We start from the raw sequence: 19,758 nt of genomic DNA on the forward strand, positions 1-19,758 counted from the left end.
CTTAATATCAATATCATAAAAATTTTGTGTGTTTGTGTATATATACATGTGTATGGGTGTGCATGTGTATATGTTGGAAAGGGGAGAGAAATAACCAATAACTATTTCAAGCATTAAAACAGTAGCTAACACTCACACATGCTCTCTCTGTGCCAGGAACCATTCTAAAGGTTTTGCATATTCACTGTGCTTACTCATTTAATCCTTACAGCAACCCTATAAAGTATATATTGCTATTTTCATTATTATCCCTGTTCTGCAGATGGGGAAACTAAGAGAAATCAGAAGTGGAGACAGGATTTAGAGTGAGGCTATTGGTGCTACAGTTCCTGAGCTACAGGCCTCTCTTTCTGGGGTCCTTTTAAAAGGCACAAATGGGCAAGACTACTAAGATCTACATTTCAATTACATTTTGCTAACACCACTAAAAGAGATTTTTCTGGAGTAGCTTCCTTGTTCAGACCTTTGCTTGCAGGAACATGTTGGGAGGTTGGAACTGTTGGCTGTAGAGTAGAAAATGACAGATTACAGGAATGGAATGTCACATTTCAGAACATATCTGGAGAAAAACATATTAAGAACATCGAGTTTTCCTACTCTTTCACTCCTTCCTGTCAACCATTCCTTTCTGACATTCCTTTTCTCATTGATAAGCTTCTACATAGTCCAAGACCAAAAGAAAGCACACACCCCATTTCTCCCTAAACTGCAAGTGTGCTGGGCATTGAAGGGACTGCATTTGTCTGCCAGTGGTCAGTGTTAAAGGGTGGCACAACTAAAATGTTAGAAGTTGATCTGACATTATGTAATACAAGGAATGTCTTCACCCATGCAATCAAAACCACAATGAGAATTGCTATCATCAACAAGTCAACAAACAACAAATGCTGGCCAGGATGTGGAGAAGAGAGAACCCTCATGCACTGTTGATAGGAATGCAGATTGGTGTAACCATTATGCAAAACAATAATGGAGATTCTTAAAAAAAAAAAAAAAAAAAAATAGAGCTGCCATTTGACCCAATAATTCCACTTCTAGTTATATAGCCAAAGAAATCCATTTGAAAATTTACATTCATTGCAGCATTATTTACAGTAACTAAGATATGGAGGCAACCCAAGTGCCCATAAATAGATGATTGAATAAAGATGTGATGTTCATATATATATGGAATACTTATTGGCCATAAAAAAGAATTAAATCTTTCCATTTCCGACATTTCGTTCTTATGTTAAAACATCACATTTGTCAATATCACCACCGGTCTCATCAAAGAAGTCTTAAAGTATTGGAAAATTTATTTCAAATAATCACAAAAATATACTTAAAAAAAGCACATAAAACATACTCAACACCATTAGTCATTAAGCTAATGCAGATTAAAACCACAATGAGATACCACTAATACCTAATAGAATGACTAAGATTAAAAAGACAAACTATACCAAATGATTGTGAAGATGTGGAACCATTAGAATTCTTATAAGGGCAGAATGGGGGAGCAGGATCATGAGGATACTTCCAAAGGTAATAGACATGTCCATTATCTTGAGTGTGATAATGATTTCATGGGGTGTACATATGTCAAAGCTTGTTAAATTGTATGCTTTAAATGTGTACAGTTTATTATATATCAGTTATGCTCAATAAAAGTCAACACTCAATACAAAATAAGTTGTCCAACCTGGAAATTCATAATATTTCTTTTCCTTAACTTCCATATTGCATATTGGCAAGCAATTTTAAAGTTTACCTATGAAATACAGTTATAAAATTATCTTCATTTTTATTGTCATCACAAGCAAAGACAAGAAGATTGGTGGAAAATGGCTGCTACATGATAGATGATCAACAAACACCTGTTAAAGAAAAGAATAAATCTCCATCAGAACCCTCAGCAATATCAAGTAAATGTATGAACTAAGTAAGATCGCTGTGGTTACTATACAGCTGCAGTTTCAAAGCAAACAAAATAGTCTGCTGTGATAAGAAACAGATAAGTAGCTGCCTGTGGGTAGGAGTGAGGAACTATGTACGTCAGGACCTGAGGAACGATGCGGGTGATGGGAATATTCTCCATCTGGATTGCAGTGGTAGTTACAGGATGTCCACTTTCGTCAAAGCTCAAAACTGTACACTTAGAATGGGTACATCATATTATTCCTTAAATGAATTTATTTAAACAGAAAATCTAGGTCATAGTGCAGAAGAAATTTGGTAAAAACTCTATATCCTTAGGATTGTTGGACCAACAAAAAAATAAAAGCAGCAAAAGTGCAGAATATTAGATGTCAGAAGCAAAGACTATCAGTAGAAATTAGAAAAAAATACATAGCTTAATGAGAGTGGTTCAAGATAGTCTAACATCTATTCCAGATCAGCATTTTATTTAACTAATGAGTATACAACCCAGAAGACATATAATTGCATCACTCAAATGTTAAACCTAGTTCTGCCAATATACTGTGACCTATGTGACATCACAAAAAAATTGACTCCACGAAGGATCTTTTGATGCAAACAGGGTTTGCTCTAGGAGTTGCATGTTGTGGTTATAACCAACATAAGCTCAGCTATATCGTATTTTCTGAAATTACACTAGCTCTATGCTTAGAATGTATGACCCACATATAGTTGTAGTTATTAAGGGGGAGATGGAAAGCAATTGTGGAGCCTTCTAAGAAAAACAATAATTGACACTTGATAACATTTTTAAAGTCTGCTATTAAGTATGAGGCCTTTTAAATGAAAAGATAAAAAATATTTTGTTACCCTCAAGCATGACTACTGAGCCAGATGTATACTATAAGAAACAGGATGGTTGGAATAAATGTGAAATGATGGAAGCTATCAATCATGTAGTCCTTTAGTAATAGGGCAAACATAAGGGGACAAGTATAGCACTTATCATATAAGGTCTGCATTAATTAGGATTGTGTTATTTGTTTAAAAGTCATATGTCTATGATTTCTTAACAAATTCTAATTTCATGTATTCTGTCCAGAGTCATACCAAATATTACAATATCTTGTTTAAAAATATGTTCACCATTACAATACATTCCTGAAGAATGTCCAGGTGACAATTTGACATTCTATAGCATTCAACTGTTGTTATTATTAAAGTACATTGACTTTAATTGCTTATAAGCTATTGTCATGTACAATTAAATTTTCATACAATACATTGTTATTGTTGTTATTGTTATACTGTTATCTTATTCATTTTTCCCAAAACTTGAAGAGATGTCTTCTATGATATTAAGATGTGTGTGTGTTGGGGAAAAGGGAACAGAGAAACAGAAAAGAATATAAATCAAATTTATTAAGTATTATATTTTGAAAAATAGCAATCACTGTCACATTCCATTGAATTTCTTTTTTTTTTAAATATTTTTTTATGCTGACTTCAGAGAGGAAGGGGGAGGGAGAGAAAAATAAAAACATCGTTGATGAGAGAGAATCATTGATCAGCTGCCTCCTGCAGTCCCCTACTGGGGACCCAGCCTACAACCCAGGCATGTGCCCCGACCAGGAATCAAACCACGACCTAATTCATAGATCAACATTCAACCACTGAGCCACAGCAGCCAGGCCTATTGAATTTCTATGTGTTTTTTACACAATTACCAGTTTTTGAAAAGCAATAACATTTAGGATGGGAGAATAATTACTGGTCATTTCATTTATTCGAAAATGATTCTGCACTCATTTAAAGGGTATATCTGTTTAAAACGCCTTATATCTCCATACCTCTTAAAAAATCTATCAAAACACCATTTTATCCTGTGTTTCTTTGTCACTGAATTTTGAAAGTGTATGTGGTTTTAAATCTCTTCTTTCCTGTGGCAGAGAAGACAAATTGAATCCATCTTTATGTTCAAGACTGTTAGCTCCTGAAGAGCAGAGGGTGTCTTATTGGTCTTTGTATGACCATCTTTGAACCTGCCTGGCACATAGAAATATTTTTTTTTTTTTAAAGAAAGGCAGATTTCCATATGCAGCACCTCATTTTAATGTGATGTAGTCTTGGAAGTTGACTGTCCTGTGTTCTCCTACAAATTAACCTTTAAAAGTTGTTTGTTTTTAGCAGGGATCCCAGCAGCTAGTCCTATACCCCCGGCCAAAGAAAAATTTTCCCTTGTCTGGGAAGGTAGTCCTCTTTGAGTTAGGGGGGCAAGCAAATCTGGGCGGGATGGACATGGTACTGGGGAGGGAAGAGGAACATTAGCACAGCCAGCCAGATTAGCAGAATCAACCCTGGTGATCAACGAAATGAGCCATGTCCCCACCTAGATTTCAGTCACATTCCAGTAAACTTTCAAGGACTAAGCTGACTTCTTTCCACTGGCCATTAATACTATTGAAAAACAGCCCATACTGAAGATTACAAACGGGAACTATTTTTATCACTTCTCAATTAATATAATTATTTTTCATTGTTTAAGTTATAAAAGCAGGTGTGTGGCATTTCCCCCCAACATTAGGGCAAATCATAGCCTGATTCAAAAGTCAATATAAATGCAGAATATACAATAATCACAGAGGGTGAGGTTTTTAAAAAATTCATCAACTACCCAAAAGTTTTTTAATGACCTGTACACCAGTAACAACATTACTTTAAAGTTTTGGGGGAATTTTAAAAAGAAATTACTCATCTCTTATCTTTTTTTTTCTCAACAAAGAATTAAAAAATAAATTAATTAAAGTTCTAAAGTCTTGTTTTTTTAAAAAGGAAAACAATTACATGTTTCTTAATTTAAATAGGAAATGGCAGTTTATTCCACAAGCTCAAGATAAATTTTGGGACTTTTCCCCAGAGAATTAATGTTATAATTGCTGTAATTTATTAAGATCTCTCTGGCAAACCTCCCTTTTGTAAACTATATTTATTCTGAACTTTGCATATTGGAAAAGTAACTTATTATGTTGCCTTACTGGGAATGTCTGGCTTCCTTATTTTTTTTTTTTTAATTGATTTTTTACAGAGAGGAAGAGAGAGAGATAGAGAGTTAGAAATATCGATGAGAGAGAATCATCGATCAGCTGCCTCTTGCACACCCCCTACTGGGACATACCCGCAACCAAGGTACATGCCCTTGACTGGAATCGAACCCAGGACCTTTGAGTCTGCAGGCCAACACTCTATCCACTGAGCCAAACCGGTTTCGGCTGGCTTCCTTATTAAGGCAATCTCCAGTTGGGTTTTTTATTGGGAATCCCCTTAGTGTTAAGAGCTACTCTGCTTTCTTTTTTCAACTCACTTAGATAATAGCCTAGGTTCCAAGGATAGTCTAGGTCGGAGATGCATGCCTGTTGGGGGGAGGGGTGGGGAAAGAGAATGGCTGGGCTGCTCCCCAGAGGGAGAGTGACCATTGGGTCCTTTGTCTTGAAGCTTTATCTCTCTTTTGCAAGGCAGAATCTTAGGGGAGGAATCAGGGAAGAGTTTCAGCAGAATATTAATCAGTTTTCTAGGTGTGCTCTTTCAGGGTTGTGGTCTCCACTGATTGGTCAGTGTCAAGGCAGGGAGTGATCAGTCACTGCAGCTGGTCCTGGTGTTGCCCACTTGGTTTTGCTGCTTCGCTGGGTCTGGAACTGAAATACAACTGAGGCCTAGATGATATCTCCAAGGAGGTGACCTTCTGTGTTTGCTGAAAACTGCTCTGTCAGTTTGTTCGGCTATCTGTCCCAGTTTCCCTATTCCACTTGTCCTGTCTCAATATGAGTGGCCCATGGCAACTGGGTCACAGAATGTTATAATCAGGCAACTTCTTTTTCTCCACTCATTTTCTTCAAGTTACAATCATCTCTACATATTTTTCAGATATGATGTAATGGTCTTTAGAAATGACTCAATCTAAGGATAATTCACATCTTTTTCCCTCACTGCTTTTCTGTTCCATTTTCATGAGTCATTGCATCCCTACAGCAGAATTGTGGCAGGAACACATTGTGATACAAGTATTTTTCTTTTTCCCAATTAACACTATATTGGTGAGTATGCACCTTTGTGTGCGCACACACACACATCTGTGTGTGAATGGTGGGGGGGGGGGGGGCGGGAGAAGCAAACCCTCCTGATGTATTAGTTAGCCTGTGCTCTAAAACATAAACACAGACATTTAGTGGCTTAACACAGCCATTGATGGTGCTTTGGACAGGGCTCAGCTGGGGAGTTCTGCTGTTCTCAGCTGGACTTATTTACAGTTCTTCAGTCACTGCAGTTAGCTTGGTGGCTCTGCTATTAGGCTGCTAGCTGGTGTGATGGGATAACTGGGCCAAGGTCTCATCATCCATCATCCCACAAGCTAGCTCAGGCTTGTCAGTACAGTGGTTCAGGACTCTGAGAGCAACAGAGGGTAAGTCCTAGTATACAGCTGATTTCCAAGCCTTTGCTTATATAATTTGATATTGATTCATTGACCAAAACAAGTCACATGGCCAAGCCCAAACCAGTGTAGGAAAGTCCTTCCAAGAGATATGTGGAGGCATGAGCAAATCAGAGTCATTACTGGCAGTCAATCCAGCACTAAGTTCCATGCCCTAAAAGAGATAATAAAATAAGAAAAATATCTATTTTTAGGAGCCTTTCTCCCTCAGACATGAAGTCATCGATTATTGCTGGCCTGTGAGAAATTGCTAATGACAATCATGACTTAAAAATACTAAATCCTCATTATTCTATAGTGAGCAGCTATGTAAGGCATTACAAGGATGGAAAATTCAAGGAAAGGTTGTATGTACAGTAGTATTTAATAAAAGTATTCTTTTAAACCAGGAAAAAATATGATCTGTATTTACTTACTCAACCCACATTTATTAAGGCACCATTATTTGTTCATAGTCATGTTTCTTGAGCCTTTTACATGGCTTAGCATTGTTCTAGGCACTGAGAACAGAGCAGAGAACAGAGAACTGAAGGTCCTTCTTCTGTTATGATTTCATGAGAGGATCATCCTAATAAACAGATGATCCAAAATAACAAATATACATTGAAGAATAAACAAAACAGTAAAATAAATTCAGGTAGTGATAATTATCATTAGTACAATAAAATAGGAGGCTGTGATAAAGACTGGAGACTTTATTTGGATCAGTCATGGAATGATTATCTCTGAGGAGATAATATCTGGGAAAACACACACACACACACACACACACACACACACACACAAGAATGCAGAAAAATGTAAAGAAATCAGCTGTGACAAGAGCAGAGCTTTCTTAGCAGAGGCAACACCAAGTGAAGCAGCAAACAGCTTGGTCTGTTCCTGGAATAAAATTCAATGCAGGGCAGCAAGTATAGGTCAAAGAGATAGGCAAGGACAAGAAGCTCAGATTTAGATTTTTATCCCCGATGCAATTGGGGGTGAGGATGTGGCCAACCAGCACTCAGGTTTTCAGCAAAGAAAATCAGAGATGGTATTATGACCTGATTTTTGTTTGTAGAGTTTACACTGGCTAAAGGTGAAGAACAGAACGGACTGTAGCGGGACATGAGTGGAGGCAGAGACCCATTAGGAGACCATGTGTAATATCTGAGCAAGAAATGATGCTTACTAATCTAGGTGGTAGTGGAGATGCAGAGACTAAGACAAAACATCAGAATTTGCACTATGTTTTGCAAATTGGAGTGGAGGGAGGAAGCAAAAGGAATCAAGAGTGACTATTCAGTATTTGGTCTGAGCACCCATGGGCTTGCCAATTATTGTACTGAGCTGTGGCAATAAAATAGACAAGAGCACAGTATTAGTATTTGCCTTGTGAAGTTTATGATCTATAATTATTTTTAAAATGCTGCTCACTTAATAGACTAATTATTTAGAAAAATTAAGTTAGATTTAAATATCCCAGTTTTTAACAACATAAATTCCAGATAGGTTGAAATGTTGAATTTAATACATAAATAATAGTTAAATAAGTAAATCAGAAGAAAAAAAATGTATATGCATATGTATAGATATATATGTGCATTAAGAATGGGAAAGCTTTTTGAACATTAAAATATATTATTGATATTTCAAATAAAATATATATTGTATTTCAAAAAATACAATAAAAATATTAATGAATTATTTAAATTTTTAAAATTTGTAATCAAAATATATACCAACAAAACTAACAGACAATATTAGAAAATATAATCACAGCATATATGACAAAGAGTTGATGTGTTTAATATCTAAAGAGATCTTATAAATCAATACAGAAAAGATGGATAATGAATATAATAAACAAGAAAACAAAAATATAGGAAAAGTTTAAAGAAAGAGTTCAATCTTACAGGTAATCAATAATATACATATTTAAAATACAATAGAATTTTAAGCTTTCAAATTGATAAATATTTAAACAAATAATAATTCAAGAGTTACCCTCAGAGTATAAAATTGACACTTTAAAAAAAAAGAGAGAAATCTTCTTTAAAGGTCCTTCCTTTTCACTGGGCAACTTTAATTTCTGAAATGTAGCTATAACAGGCCTTATCATGGGTGTGTGAAGTAGAATATAAACATTTACTACAGTGTTGTTTATAGAAACATAAATTTCCACAATAGGGAACTGATTAAATAGATAATGTATATCCAATGGTATAATATAGTGTAACTAGTTAAAATCACATTGCAGTGGGGGGGAAAAACACTGACTAACATATGGCAAATTATTCATAAGATGTTTTATGTAATAAAAACAGGCTATTAAACAATAAGCCAAATGTAGTAGCATTTTGGTAAATACCCTTAGAGGAACTATATCAATAAAGACATTCACCAAATTGTTTATAGTAACTACATTTGAGAGATGGAATTGTAAGATGTCTTTTTCTATATGTCTGTGTTTTCCAAAATTTCCACATCACAAGTGTGATTATGTATTTTTATATTATAAAACAAAACATGGCATATGCAAAAGGGTAAGTACTCAAAAACAAAAGGAGTCACTGAGCCTCTACCAGGTGGAAACCAGTTGCAAATTAGTAATCAGAAGAAAGGTTTCCAGGATGCTTGCACATAAAAAATGCAAAAACAGTTGCCCTGATACTGATCATAAAGGAATGATGCCCACGGAGTGCAGATGTTGGGGGTGGAGCATGGATTAAACAAATAAGTCCTGGACTTGATGGGTATAGACACTGCAGGTCTGTTAGTCATCATTAAAAGGTCAGTCCATAACAGCGGGGTTTGTGGTGCCAGCATGGCCACCACACTAATACTCACAAGCAATACCATGTCTTCATAAATGAGGTGGTACAAGTTTTGACTGTGACCCAAAAAAATCCATTCACCTGATTCTAGTAAAATCATCCAAAGAATGATAAATCTGGTTGTATCTGACCTCTACAGACCATAAGTTAACTAGCTAAACTGGCTGGCTTTTTGAAATACTGTGATCAATCAAACATGTGACCTGAAAATCTTGAGTGACGATCAGTCCATCTGTGAATTCAGCACTTGAACCTTCAGGACACGAGATGAGATATCAACTCTGCTTACTAAACTCATTGCAGGAACAATATTGAATTCCTTTTGAAAGCTCTAAGGATTATACTTGAAAAGCTTTTTAAAATATTACCAGAATTGTTTTACATAAGAAACAGGTAAAGCATCGATGACACCAGGAAATACTTGTGTGGTAAAAGCATTTTTTATTCCCACAGCATCTGTCCTCTAAGGGTCTCTAAATTTTGGTGCTCACCCCTTTCTTTGGACTGATCTTATTTAATTTTTTTTTTTAAAGCTTTGGCATTTTGGTAGTTTCAAAGAGGTAGCCTTTAAAAAAAAATGAGGAATAGTTGACATTATAACATTATATTAATTTCAGGTGTACAACATAATGATTTAATATTTGTATATGTTTCAAAATGATCACCACAATCAGTCTAGTGAACTAGACTTCGGTGGCTTTCTTGAAATTGGAAGTACTGAGGAAAAGCAAATTCTCCAAATTCAATTCTATAGGTAGGGTTTAAGTTATTATTCATTTCCTCTTTTATACTTTTACAGTAGTTTCAAACTTTGATGACTACCTGATTCTACTGAGGCACTTATAAAGAAATACAGGTGCCTACAGCCCACTCCAGACCTAATAGATCAGTTTCACAGGTGCTGTGTTCCTATTGGGGTTTAGCAAGTCATATTGGTGCACCCTCATGTGTGGGAAGCACTACTTCGGATGAAAATGTACTAGTGGGTAAAGGAGGTTGGAGGAGAGAGAGAGAGAGGGAGAGAGAGAGAGAGAGAGAGAGAGGAAAAAACATTGAAATTTCTCATTGAAAAAGAACATAAAAACACAAACACAGGTGGCCCTGGCTGGGTGGCTCATGTCCAGTACACCAAAAGGTTTTCTGGGTTTGATTCCCAGACAGGACACACACCTAGGTTGGGGTTTGCTTCCGGGTAAGAGCGTGTAGGGAGACAACCAATCTATACTTCTGTCTGTCCCTCTCTTTCTCTCTCTCCTCCCTCCTTTTTCCTCTCTTTCTCTCTAATAAAATAATAATAATAATAACAACAACAACATTAAGTCTTAGTTGCTGTCATCTCTTACATGGACTATTCCTCTAGAAAATAGAGTAGAATCAGTCCAACTCAATGGGTAAAGCATTAATCAGTATGTCAGTTCACTTCTCAAAATGTGTGACAAGGAGCAAAGGAGGGTGTCTATCAGCTGATCCTCCTAAGAAAGAAAGTAAACACTCCCAACATGCACTGAGGCGCAGGGAGTGGCTCAGGTTTCTGACATCTCCCTGCCCTGCGGTGGTGAAAGGAAGTAATAATTAACTAAGATTCTGGGGCTTGATGACCTTGTGTGAGTGTGTGTGAGTGTGTAAGTGGTGTGTGTGTGTGTGTGTGTGTGTGTGTGTGTGTGTGTGTGTCCCGGGAGCAGAGCCCCAGCGGTGTGCAGGTGAGCCTGCGCTCCCCTCCTCCCACACCTGGCACGGACCTCCAGGACAGGTGAGTGAGCGCTGACTTTCCGGCAATCAGAGTCTGTGACCCAGCAGGGGAATGAACTGTCGCAAGCAAGTTCAGCCGGGCAGTTAAGGTAAAAAGGTTCCTTCTGCTCTCAGTGTAACAGGTGAAAAGGGCATTACTTTTCCTCTAGATTTTTTTTTTTTTTTTTTTTTTTCAGAATGCTCTTTCCTGATGAGGTATGCCTGTGAGGAGAGGGGAAGGAGGGAAGAGGGGACAGGAATGGAGGTTAGGGTGACCAATGAGCCCCTCCTCCCTTTGCTTCAGGGAAATGGTTCAGTGAGCACTGGACCTGGAATTGTGCTTACTCTCCAGCGATACTGGACTCTCGCCATGCCATCGTCCTGCCTCTGAGTGTTCTTGTGGTTTGCAATGTTGTATTGAATCAGCTAGCATGGAAGGTATTTTAACTAGAGGGTTCAAACCTGGCCCGTTTGGCTCAGGGGGTAGAGCGTCAGCCTGCAGTTTCCTGTCTAAATGCACGTAGGTGAGATCGGGTCAGGGTACGCAGGTGGGGGGAGTCAGCCAATTGATGTGTCTCTCACATGAATGTTTCTCTTTCTGTGTCTGTGTCTCCCCCTCTCTTCCACTCTCTCTAAAAATCAATGGAAAAGTACCCTCAGGTGAAGATTAACAAAAATTAAAAAAACAAATAAAAGGTTCAGTCAGCTAAGCTTTTGTTTCCACAAAGCTACAAAAAAAGGTAACCCCACCCCCAAAAAATTGCAAAGGATTTCTGATATAATTTAAGACTGTACCAAAAAAAAAAAAAAAAAAAGAAAGGAGAATCATAGCTAATTACATGGGAGTCCGTGAGTTAAGGATAACATTCTGAGGCAGGAGGGCCATTGGTTCAAGTCCTGGCTTTGCCGCTTGGTATTTTATTCCACAGCAAGTGAATCAACTTATCTAAGCTTCGGTTTGTCCTCTCTAAAAGTGAGCATCCTAACAGGAGCTGCCAATAGGGCTTCAAAGGGAACTAAACACTAAGCAAGTATTCTATACATGCTCCCTCCTATTCGCATGAAGGAATACCCTGCTCTGCCGAAGGGGCCACACTAGGAAGCAGAAGCTGAGCAGGGGAGACCAGACATTGTGGATCCAGGACCTGTGAGCAGGTGGCAGGTGGGAAAAGTATTGTCTTTCTATGAAGCAATGACATTCCCTGGCTTCTTGCCATTTTTCAAATAGAGTAGATGGTGGCAAATTCAGACATATTTGCTACTCAATCAGTTTTACTTTGGAAAAGTCACATGTATATCCATCTGTTATTTCTAACACTAAAGTATAATTTTAGTAGAAGAATTTCACACAGTCCCATCTTGTGGAACCCATGTTCATGTCTGAATTTAGTAAAAGAGATTGCCCCTTGAAAAACTTGGAAAAAATTAGACCATAGCATCCACCACTTTACATTGCAGTACATATTATATTGTTTGTATTGAAGTGATGTACACTTCCATTTGTGTTGGTGGCCAAAATATATAAAAGAATGGTAACTATTTTTTTTTTTGTTGATCATTGCCTCTTAAACTTAAATTATAGGCAATTATTCAATTATTTCAAGAAATTTCATTTAAAGGGAACTTTTATTAATATTGCCATTAGTGTGGTTTTTTTTATAGATTTTTTAAAAAAAATTTTAATTTCTGAGAGGGGGGTGGGCAGACATTGATTGATTGCCTCTGTATGTCCCCTGACTGGGAATCGAACCCAAACCAGCCACCTTTCAGTGTAAGGGACAATGCTCCAACCGAGCTACATCAGCCAGGGCAGCATTGCTACGAGTTATATTAATGTTCATAACTTTGAGGAAGGCAGACTTAGTAGCTGTGACTAGCAAAGTATTTCCATTGTTAAAATGTTATCTTTTTATTTTACTAATATAAAACACTTAAGTGATTTGTAGTCAATCCTGTTCATCTTTGTGTGTGTGTGTGTGAATGCTGATACTACCTGACTTTGTAAAATTTATTTTTTAAGAATAGTTGTTATGCAATCTTATATTGGTCATATTAGTTTTAGATATACAATAGTGATTTGACATTTTTACACCTTACAATGTGACCCCCCACACACACTATTCTAGTAATCATCTGTGTTTGTCACTATATAAATTTATCACAGTAATATTAACTATATTCTCATTCACCTTTTTCACCCATTCCCTCAACCACTTCCTTCTGGTAACTATGATTTTGATCCCTGTTTTTATGAGTCTACTTTTGTTTTGTTTTGTTTTACATTCCGCATATGTGAAACTATACAGTATTTATCTTCCTCTGCCTGACATTTTATTTAGCATAATACCCTCTAAATCTATTAATGTGTCATAAATGGCAAGATTCTATGCTTTTGTTTAAAAAAATGTTTTTTTATTGGTTTCAGAGAGGAAAGGAGCAGAAGAGATAGAAACATCCATAATAAGAAAAAATCATTAATTGGTTGCCTCCTGTATGCCCCTTACTGGGGATTGAGCCCACAATCCAGGCATGTGCCCTGAATTGTGACCTTCTGGTTCATATGTTGATTCTCAACAACTGAGATACATCAGCCAGGCCATTCTGTTCTTGTTTATTGTTGCTTAATATTCCATTGTATATACAGAAATGGGCAAAAGTGGTTTACTGTTATTTCTATGGACAAAGACATTAATGTTATGATTATTACAATAGTGAATAAACTCTCTTTCCTGTACTTACTACTGCAAATCTATTCTTTATCCATTCATCTATCAATGGGCATGGTTTTTATCCAAATTGTAGAGTTAAAATTCTCCAATGTAATTATAATTGAATATGGACTAGAGAATTGGGGATAGAATTATAAAACCAACCAACTTAACTACATTATTGTCCTGTAGAGTCTGATTGAACTTAATGTGGTTTAATTAAAAACTTATAAAAGTAGTAAATCCATTTAGAATAAGTTTCAGTGCTGCTTTTTACTAAACATTTTTCAAAGCAGAAATATGCTTTTACACTGAGTAGATATTATTAGTGTTAGGGTCGCCGAAGAGGGAACACAGAAGGCCAAAGTGGTAAGGGCTTATAAATTTATTAGGTCATCTGGATACCAGGTGAGCTGAGCCCCCAAAATGGTGCCAGCACCCAAAATGGAGAGTCAGAGCTTTTAAAGGACTCTAGGTAGGCTTCTTCTAGGTGGAGAATTTCCTGTGCAGTTCTGGATCCTGGAAAGGTCCAGAGGGGAGAGATAATGGTCTTTACAAGTGGAATGTGGTCTTAGCAAGTGGAATGTGGTCTAAGCGAAAGGGAATGTCCTTTGTGAAGTGGCCTGAAGGTAATTTCCTAGGAGCAGGGTAACAATTCAATTATTTGATCAAACCAACTGTTAGAACTTCTTAAACCAAGTTATTTGATTTTATTTCTTAATAGGCATATGTCTCAACAATGTACAGTGCCATCAATTAAAATAAATATACTTAACTATATTTGAGATTAATTTACTTGAAATTAACTTACTTAACCACATAACTGTAGGTAAATCTTCCTTGTTAAAGACTGTTTTATTATACATGTGTTTTTCTACTAATATTTCTAATGCATATAACATTTTAAGATAGACTATTAAATGTTTTGGGATGGGAGGAGAGAGAGAGAGAGAGAAATTGAGAGAGAGAGAGAGAGCGAGAGAGAGAGAGAGAGAGAGAGAACCAACAGTGATTAAGAAAAAAATAAATTTTCAAATATATTCAAAATAGTATAACATATATATATATATATATATATATATATATATATATTTCATGTCTTTTTAACATGTAATTAAAAGATTTACATCTGATATTTTTAACTCTGTAAAATAAGAAGCATATTACACTTTCATTTGAAATAGAAATCTAATGTTAACATTCAACTTACTTATATAGAGTCATTGGTTACAAGGTGGTAGGAAATTTAGGGTTGTTATAAATACATGGAGGAAAAAAAGAAAAAGAAATATGTGGGCTTCATAGAAAGTTTAGATTTTTAAAACATATTCAAGTTTTATTCAATTGAAAATATAGCCTCTGAGAAAGAACATTTTCTGAATATTCTCTTTGCAGCCAAGTCCAGGATTAGAGAGGACTAGGCCCTGTTATAAAATTAAATTAATGTCTGTCAGAGCTGTCAGATACTATATAGTGATTTCATCCCTTCATAACATCATCTCAAGTACAAAACCAATATTTTAGGTGTCTCCTTTTTAAGTGATGAGGGTACTAGTTTAGTAGCTGAAATGATTAAAGACAACTTTTCATCAACATCATCCCAAGCCTAGTAAATGGAGCTTAAGAGAAGAGAGTCTCCCAATTCTTTTGCAGCCAACGTATGAACAGGAAAGATGAGTCATGATGTCTGTGAAGTCACCTTAGAATGTCTTCTTGGAAACTTAGATAAAGTAGAAAATCTTTGAGGTGTGTTGGCAATTCCAGAAGGTGTGTTGGCAGACTGAGCAGCTCCCTTCTAGACTGCTAGACTGTGGGCTGGCAAGATTCTTTGAATCCTGACATGTCTTAAAGCTAGCCTGCTTTATCTACTATTCCTGCCCCCCTCACTTCCCTGAGGACACTCTGGGAAGAACAAGGCACGTGGTCTTAGCAATGTGTAAATATAAAATGTACTATTAAAAGCTTGGCATTTCAAATTGGATTCTACTGGAACTGAGAGCAATGACATGGTCACGTAGACGTCTGGTTGTTTGATCCACATCCTGTTTAGTGCTGTCTTAAATTCAAGTACTTTAATACATTTTTGTTTATTTTCATCTCAAAACAACTAACTGCAATCAATATCACTTAATGAAATGATAGTTTAAATAACCCAACTCTGAACTTTTACCATCTCTGCAAATGAAATGCATTTTTTGAAAAAATATGAAGACAAATGTTTCTCAGAAGCCATATTTTTCTTGACTCTTTTGGATAATAAATAGAATTATAGGTGGGTTGTTTGTTTGTTTTATTTAGATAATTTTATATAGATCTTTTCTTCTCAACTTTATGAATCCAGGTCAGAGCTTATTTTCTTTATAGCTTTATTTTGGAATTGAATACATATTTTCAACTTTCTATTGCCTCTTCAAGCCAAATCAATAATTTAAAAAAGAACTTCATGTGTACCACCTTGAATATGATTTTATTTAATAATTGAAATATACACTTGTTATTTCAATGTGTTATGTTTTTTATAATTTTTATGGTGTATGTTATATATTTTGTTTGTATGTGATCTTAAAAGTGGGTATGAAATAAGAAAGAAAATAACTATCATTCAACTTCAAAGCTCTCAATTTTAATATTATTTGAATATGCTTCCCCATATATTAAATATATTCATTATTTTGCATTTGTTATATCTATATACTTGTGTCTGCATATATACTCACTTTGAGTAATACAAAACTAAAATAAGCGATAATTCTCTTAAAAAGGAAAAAATAGTCAAATAAAATAAAATAAAATATATTACTCAGAAAGAGAAAGAAGTAAGTAATTAGAAAGCTGCATATATTTTCCTGTGAAATGGCAGTAAAAATTTTTCTTTGGCTGGGGATCCTAGGGAAGTTAGACCTATATTTTTTGTTTTAGTTCATTCTAAAATTATGACCATCTTGACACTGTAGACCCACTGACCTCAGGCATCAGGGATTACAGCTAGAGATACAGGCTATACTTCCTGTGGTTAGTATGGATGTGAGTTCAAAGAAGGAACTTGTGAAATATTTGTTGACTATACAAAGGAGTGAACCAAATTTTCCACTTTTAAACAGGTAACCATTTAACTAATCCATGCTTGGGCACTGGAAGGTCATTTAAATGAGCCCTTCTGAGTTCATTTCAGCTTGGATTCCCCTTCCATTTCCTGGCTTCCTTCTGGCAATGGGTCAGTGAGGGCAAGCCCACATCTAGGCAGGATACAGAGCAGGGGGAGACAAACCACTGATGCTCTCTCATGCTCTTCAGTCTCTGCTGCCCACACACTCAGTGCTCCCACGCTGCCTGCTCAAGCTTCTAATCTGCCTGTTCAGGTCCATTCTACCTGTTAGTCTCTTTCCTTCCCTATTGAGCTACCTAGATCTATGTGACCTTAGACCTGCCTAGTACCTTCAGAACTGTTTACTTCTCCAGAACTTAATTGCTCACCTATCTAATTCTAATTGTTATCTTTTGAGCTCCACTCTGTCTGGACAAAATGAAAGAATAAATAGCCACACTTATTAAATGAGTAATCTTATTTCATATACAATCTAAGTGAGTAAGCTCTGGCCCCAAGACTGAAGAGCCCTCCCAGTAAAGTCTATAGATTTATAACAATTGCTTTCCTCCTCAAATTATAGTTTATTATGGTCTATCAAAATAATGGTAAATGTCCAAAGTAAGAACTCTAGGCTTCTATATAATTTTTTTTTCTGTTTTCATAAATCCTCTCTATCTCTGCTAATCATAGTCTCTGTGATCATCCTCTTAAACCTTTTGAGGAAACTACTTAAAGTCTACCAAATCTTCATCATTTAAAAGATATTCACAAGGGCCAAACCAGTTTTTAATTTGCTATGAATCATGGTTAGTGGAAATGGAGAGGGAAAATTATCTGAATTCATAGATCTATGTATCACTTCAGCAATCCTATACAATAAAGAGCTAATGTGCTAATTAAACTGAACAGCAGAACGACCATCCGATAATCTTCTAGACAAAGCAGGAGCTTTGAGGGCCAAGGCAGCCAGGACTGTGAAGGCTAAGCCCCTTGCATGAATTTCATTCATTGGGCCTTCAGTGAATAATAAAATGAGACTTTTACCAAATCAAGTTTTTACCTTTCTGGTATCTAGACTGTTAAGATATTTTGCTTTGTTAATTTTTAGATTCAGATATGGTCAATACTCTTTCTTATTTAATTAGTATATACCACCCATGAACAAAAATTTATGTTGTTTTTATTTTCTTCCCTAAATTCCATTCAATTGTTTTTCTTCCTAAGGTCAGAGCTTTTGAAATTCCTTAATCCCATCTGAAATCTTTTGCTTTGGTTCAGCATAGATCACCAGTTTACAAGGCTGCTGTTTGCCACCCTTAATGATGCCTTAGCTAGCTCATGAATACACACAGGAGTCTTCTGCAATGATTCTTTAGCCCATCACTGTCTGTTTTCACTTTGTGACTCTAAGGGGCTTCCATCGTGGTTCTTCAGTTCAAAATATGTCCAACTTCTAGTCTCAGCTAAAATGTCATTTTAGCTGAGGTCTAGAAAATGTTTATAAATAATTCTTAATTCTTTGGACTGTATCTGCAACTTTATATTCAGTTAGTCACTCAACAAATATTAATTGAAATTCTTTCATTTCCCATGCAAATTCTAATATTTGGATGTACACAGGCAAATTTTCAAAAGCCCCTATTGTAAGAAATTAGTGTTGTACTTAGGAAAGACAGACAATGTAAATAAATAAGATCCTTTCAGATACTGATATGTAACTAGCTGAAAATAATGTAAGAGTGACAGAGACTTGCTTACAGAAAGCCTCTGAGAGAAGAAACAGGGGCAGGATCTGCATAATGGTGGTAGGGGTTGTGGGGAGGAAGAGATGCTCCAACTAGGAGGAGCAGCAAGTATAAGTCCCTGAGGCAGGAATGAACTTAGGGGATAATTGAAAACCAGAAAGAAGGCCAATGAGAATGATATAGATCCAATAAGGAAAATAATATATAAAGGAAGCGAATACTGAAGAGATTGACAGGACCTCATGAGTAATCGCAAGGTTATATTTCATTCTAGTTCATTCTTGCAAGTCTTTGCAAGGTCTTAATCATAGGATGACAAAAAGTCACTTGATCTTTGAAATTGCCGTGATGCTGTGTGAGGAATGGAATGTTGATCACCACGTGAATGCAGGGAGACCAGTCAGGAGACTGATGAGATAATCCAGGAGAAGGATGATGGTGGCCTAGCTCAAAGCGATAGCTTTGGAAATAGGAGCTTTTGAGTTCAGGTTACATAGGAAGATAGAATCAATAGGACTTACTTTTAGATTGGAATCCGGTTATGACAGAAGAATTAAAAATAAGACCGACTCTTTGTTTTTGTACTTAATTGGGCAGAATTGTGGAGGTGGGAATTCTGGAGCATGGGAGAAAGTCGGTGGTTTTGTTTTGGCCAGGTTGATATTGAGATGGCTGTTAGACATCCAAAGAGAGTAAGTACATAGTTGAGCTTCGCAGAGAGGCTGTGATGGAGATTAATTCAATTATCTGGAACAAAGTGTAGTTAGAGAGGATGGCCAAGGACATGAAAAGTCAGCATTTTGTGATTCTTAGAGAAGTCAACAGAAGAGGCTAAAATATTGAAGCCAATGAGACAGCAAGAAAATAAGTCAGGGTTGTTGTGATTACTTTAAAAAGCCTTAAAGATAAAAGTGCTTCAAAAGGAGAGCACAATCAACCTTGTCAAACGCTGATAAGAGGCAGAGAAAAATGAACTATTGGAATATATGAGGAGAGGCGCAAGAAGGGGTAAATTAAAGGAATAGATGATAACTTATCTGGATTCAGGAGGGGGAAGATAGTGTTTGAACCTCATGGTAACCATTGGGGAAATGTTACTAGGGTGCATCAATAACTTTTCTTTGTGGGTGATAAGAATCACAAATCTAGAGGTAAAACTCAGGTTTTAGAAACAAGAGCAAGGGCTGTGTAACCAAACAGCTCAGGTGACATTCTATGAATGAGAAAGTGGGATTTATTGGGCTCACAGAGTGTGCTGTGTCTCTGTCCCAAGGGAGCCTAAAAT

The 19,758-nt window shown here is 36.3% G+C and overlaps 2 protein-coding genes across 5 annotated transcripts in view; one reads left to right on the forward strand and one right to left on the reverse strand.

Annotated features, from left to right (window-relative positions):
* The window catches only part of LOC118723284 (protein CMSS1-like), a 48,383-nt gene extending 37,079 nt beyond the window's left edge, over positions 1-11,304 (reverse strand). The window contains exon 1 of the mRNA XM_045570848.1: positions 11,278-11,304. Within this exon, the coding sequence (XP_045426804.1) occupies positions 11,278-11,304 (27 nt within the window). The remainder of the gene's footprint in view (positions 1-11,277) is intronic.
* Positions 10,758-19,758, forward strand: part of RASSF6 (Ras association domain family member 6) — a 52,560-nt gene continuing 43,559 nt past the window's right edge. The window contains exon 1 of one of the 4 annotated variants that reach the window (XM_036414090.2): positions 10,758-10,954. The gene's annotated coding sequence lies outside the window, so the exon portion shown is untranslated. Of the gene's footprint in view, positions 11,069-19,758 lie in introns of all 4 variants that reach the window. The other 3 variants (XM_036414063.2, XM_036414073.1, XM_045571778.1) reach the window with 3 other exon arrangements.

Source organism: Pipistrellus kuhlii, unplaced genomic scaffold, assembly GCF_014108245.1.
Source record: "Pipistrellus kuhlii isolate mPipKuh1 unplaced genomic scaffold, mPipKuh1.p scaffold_m20_p_1, whole genome shotgun sequence".
Taxonomy (NCBI): domain Eukaryota; kingdom Metazoa; phylum Chordata; class Mammalia; order Chiroptera; family Vespertilionidae; genus Pipistrellus; species Pipistrellus kuhlii.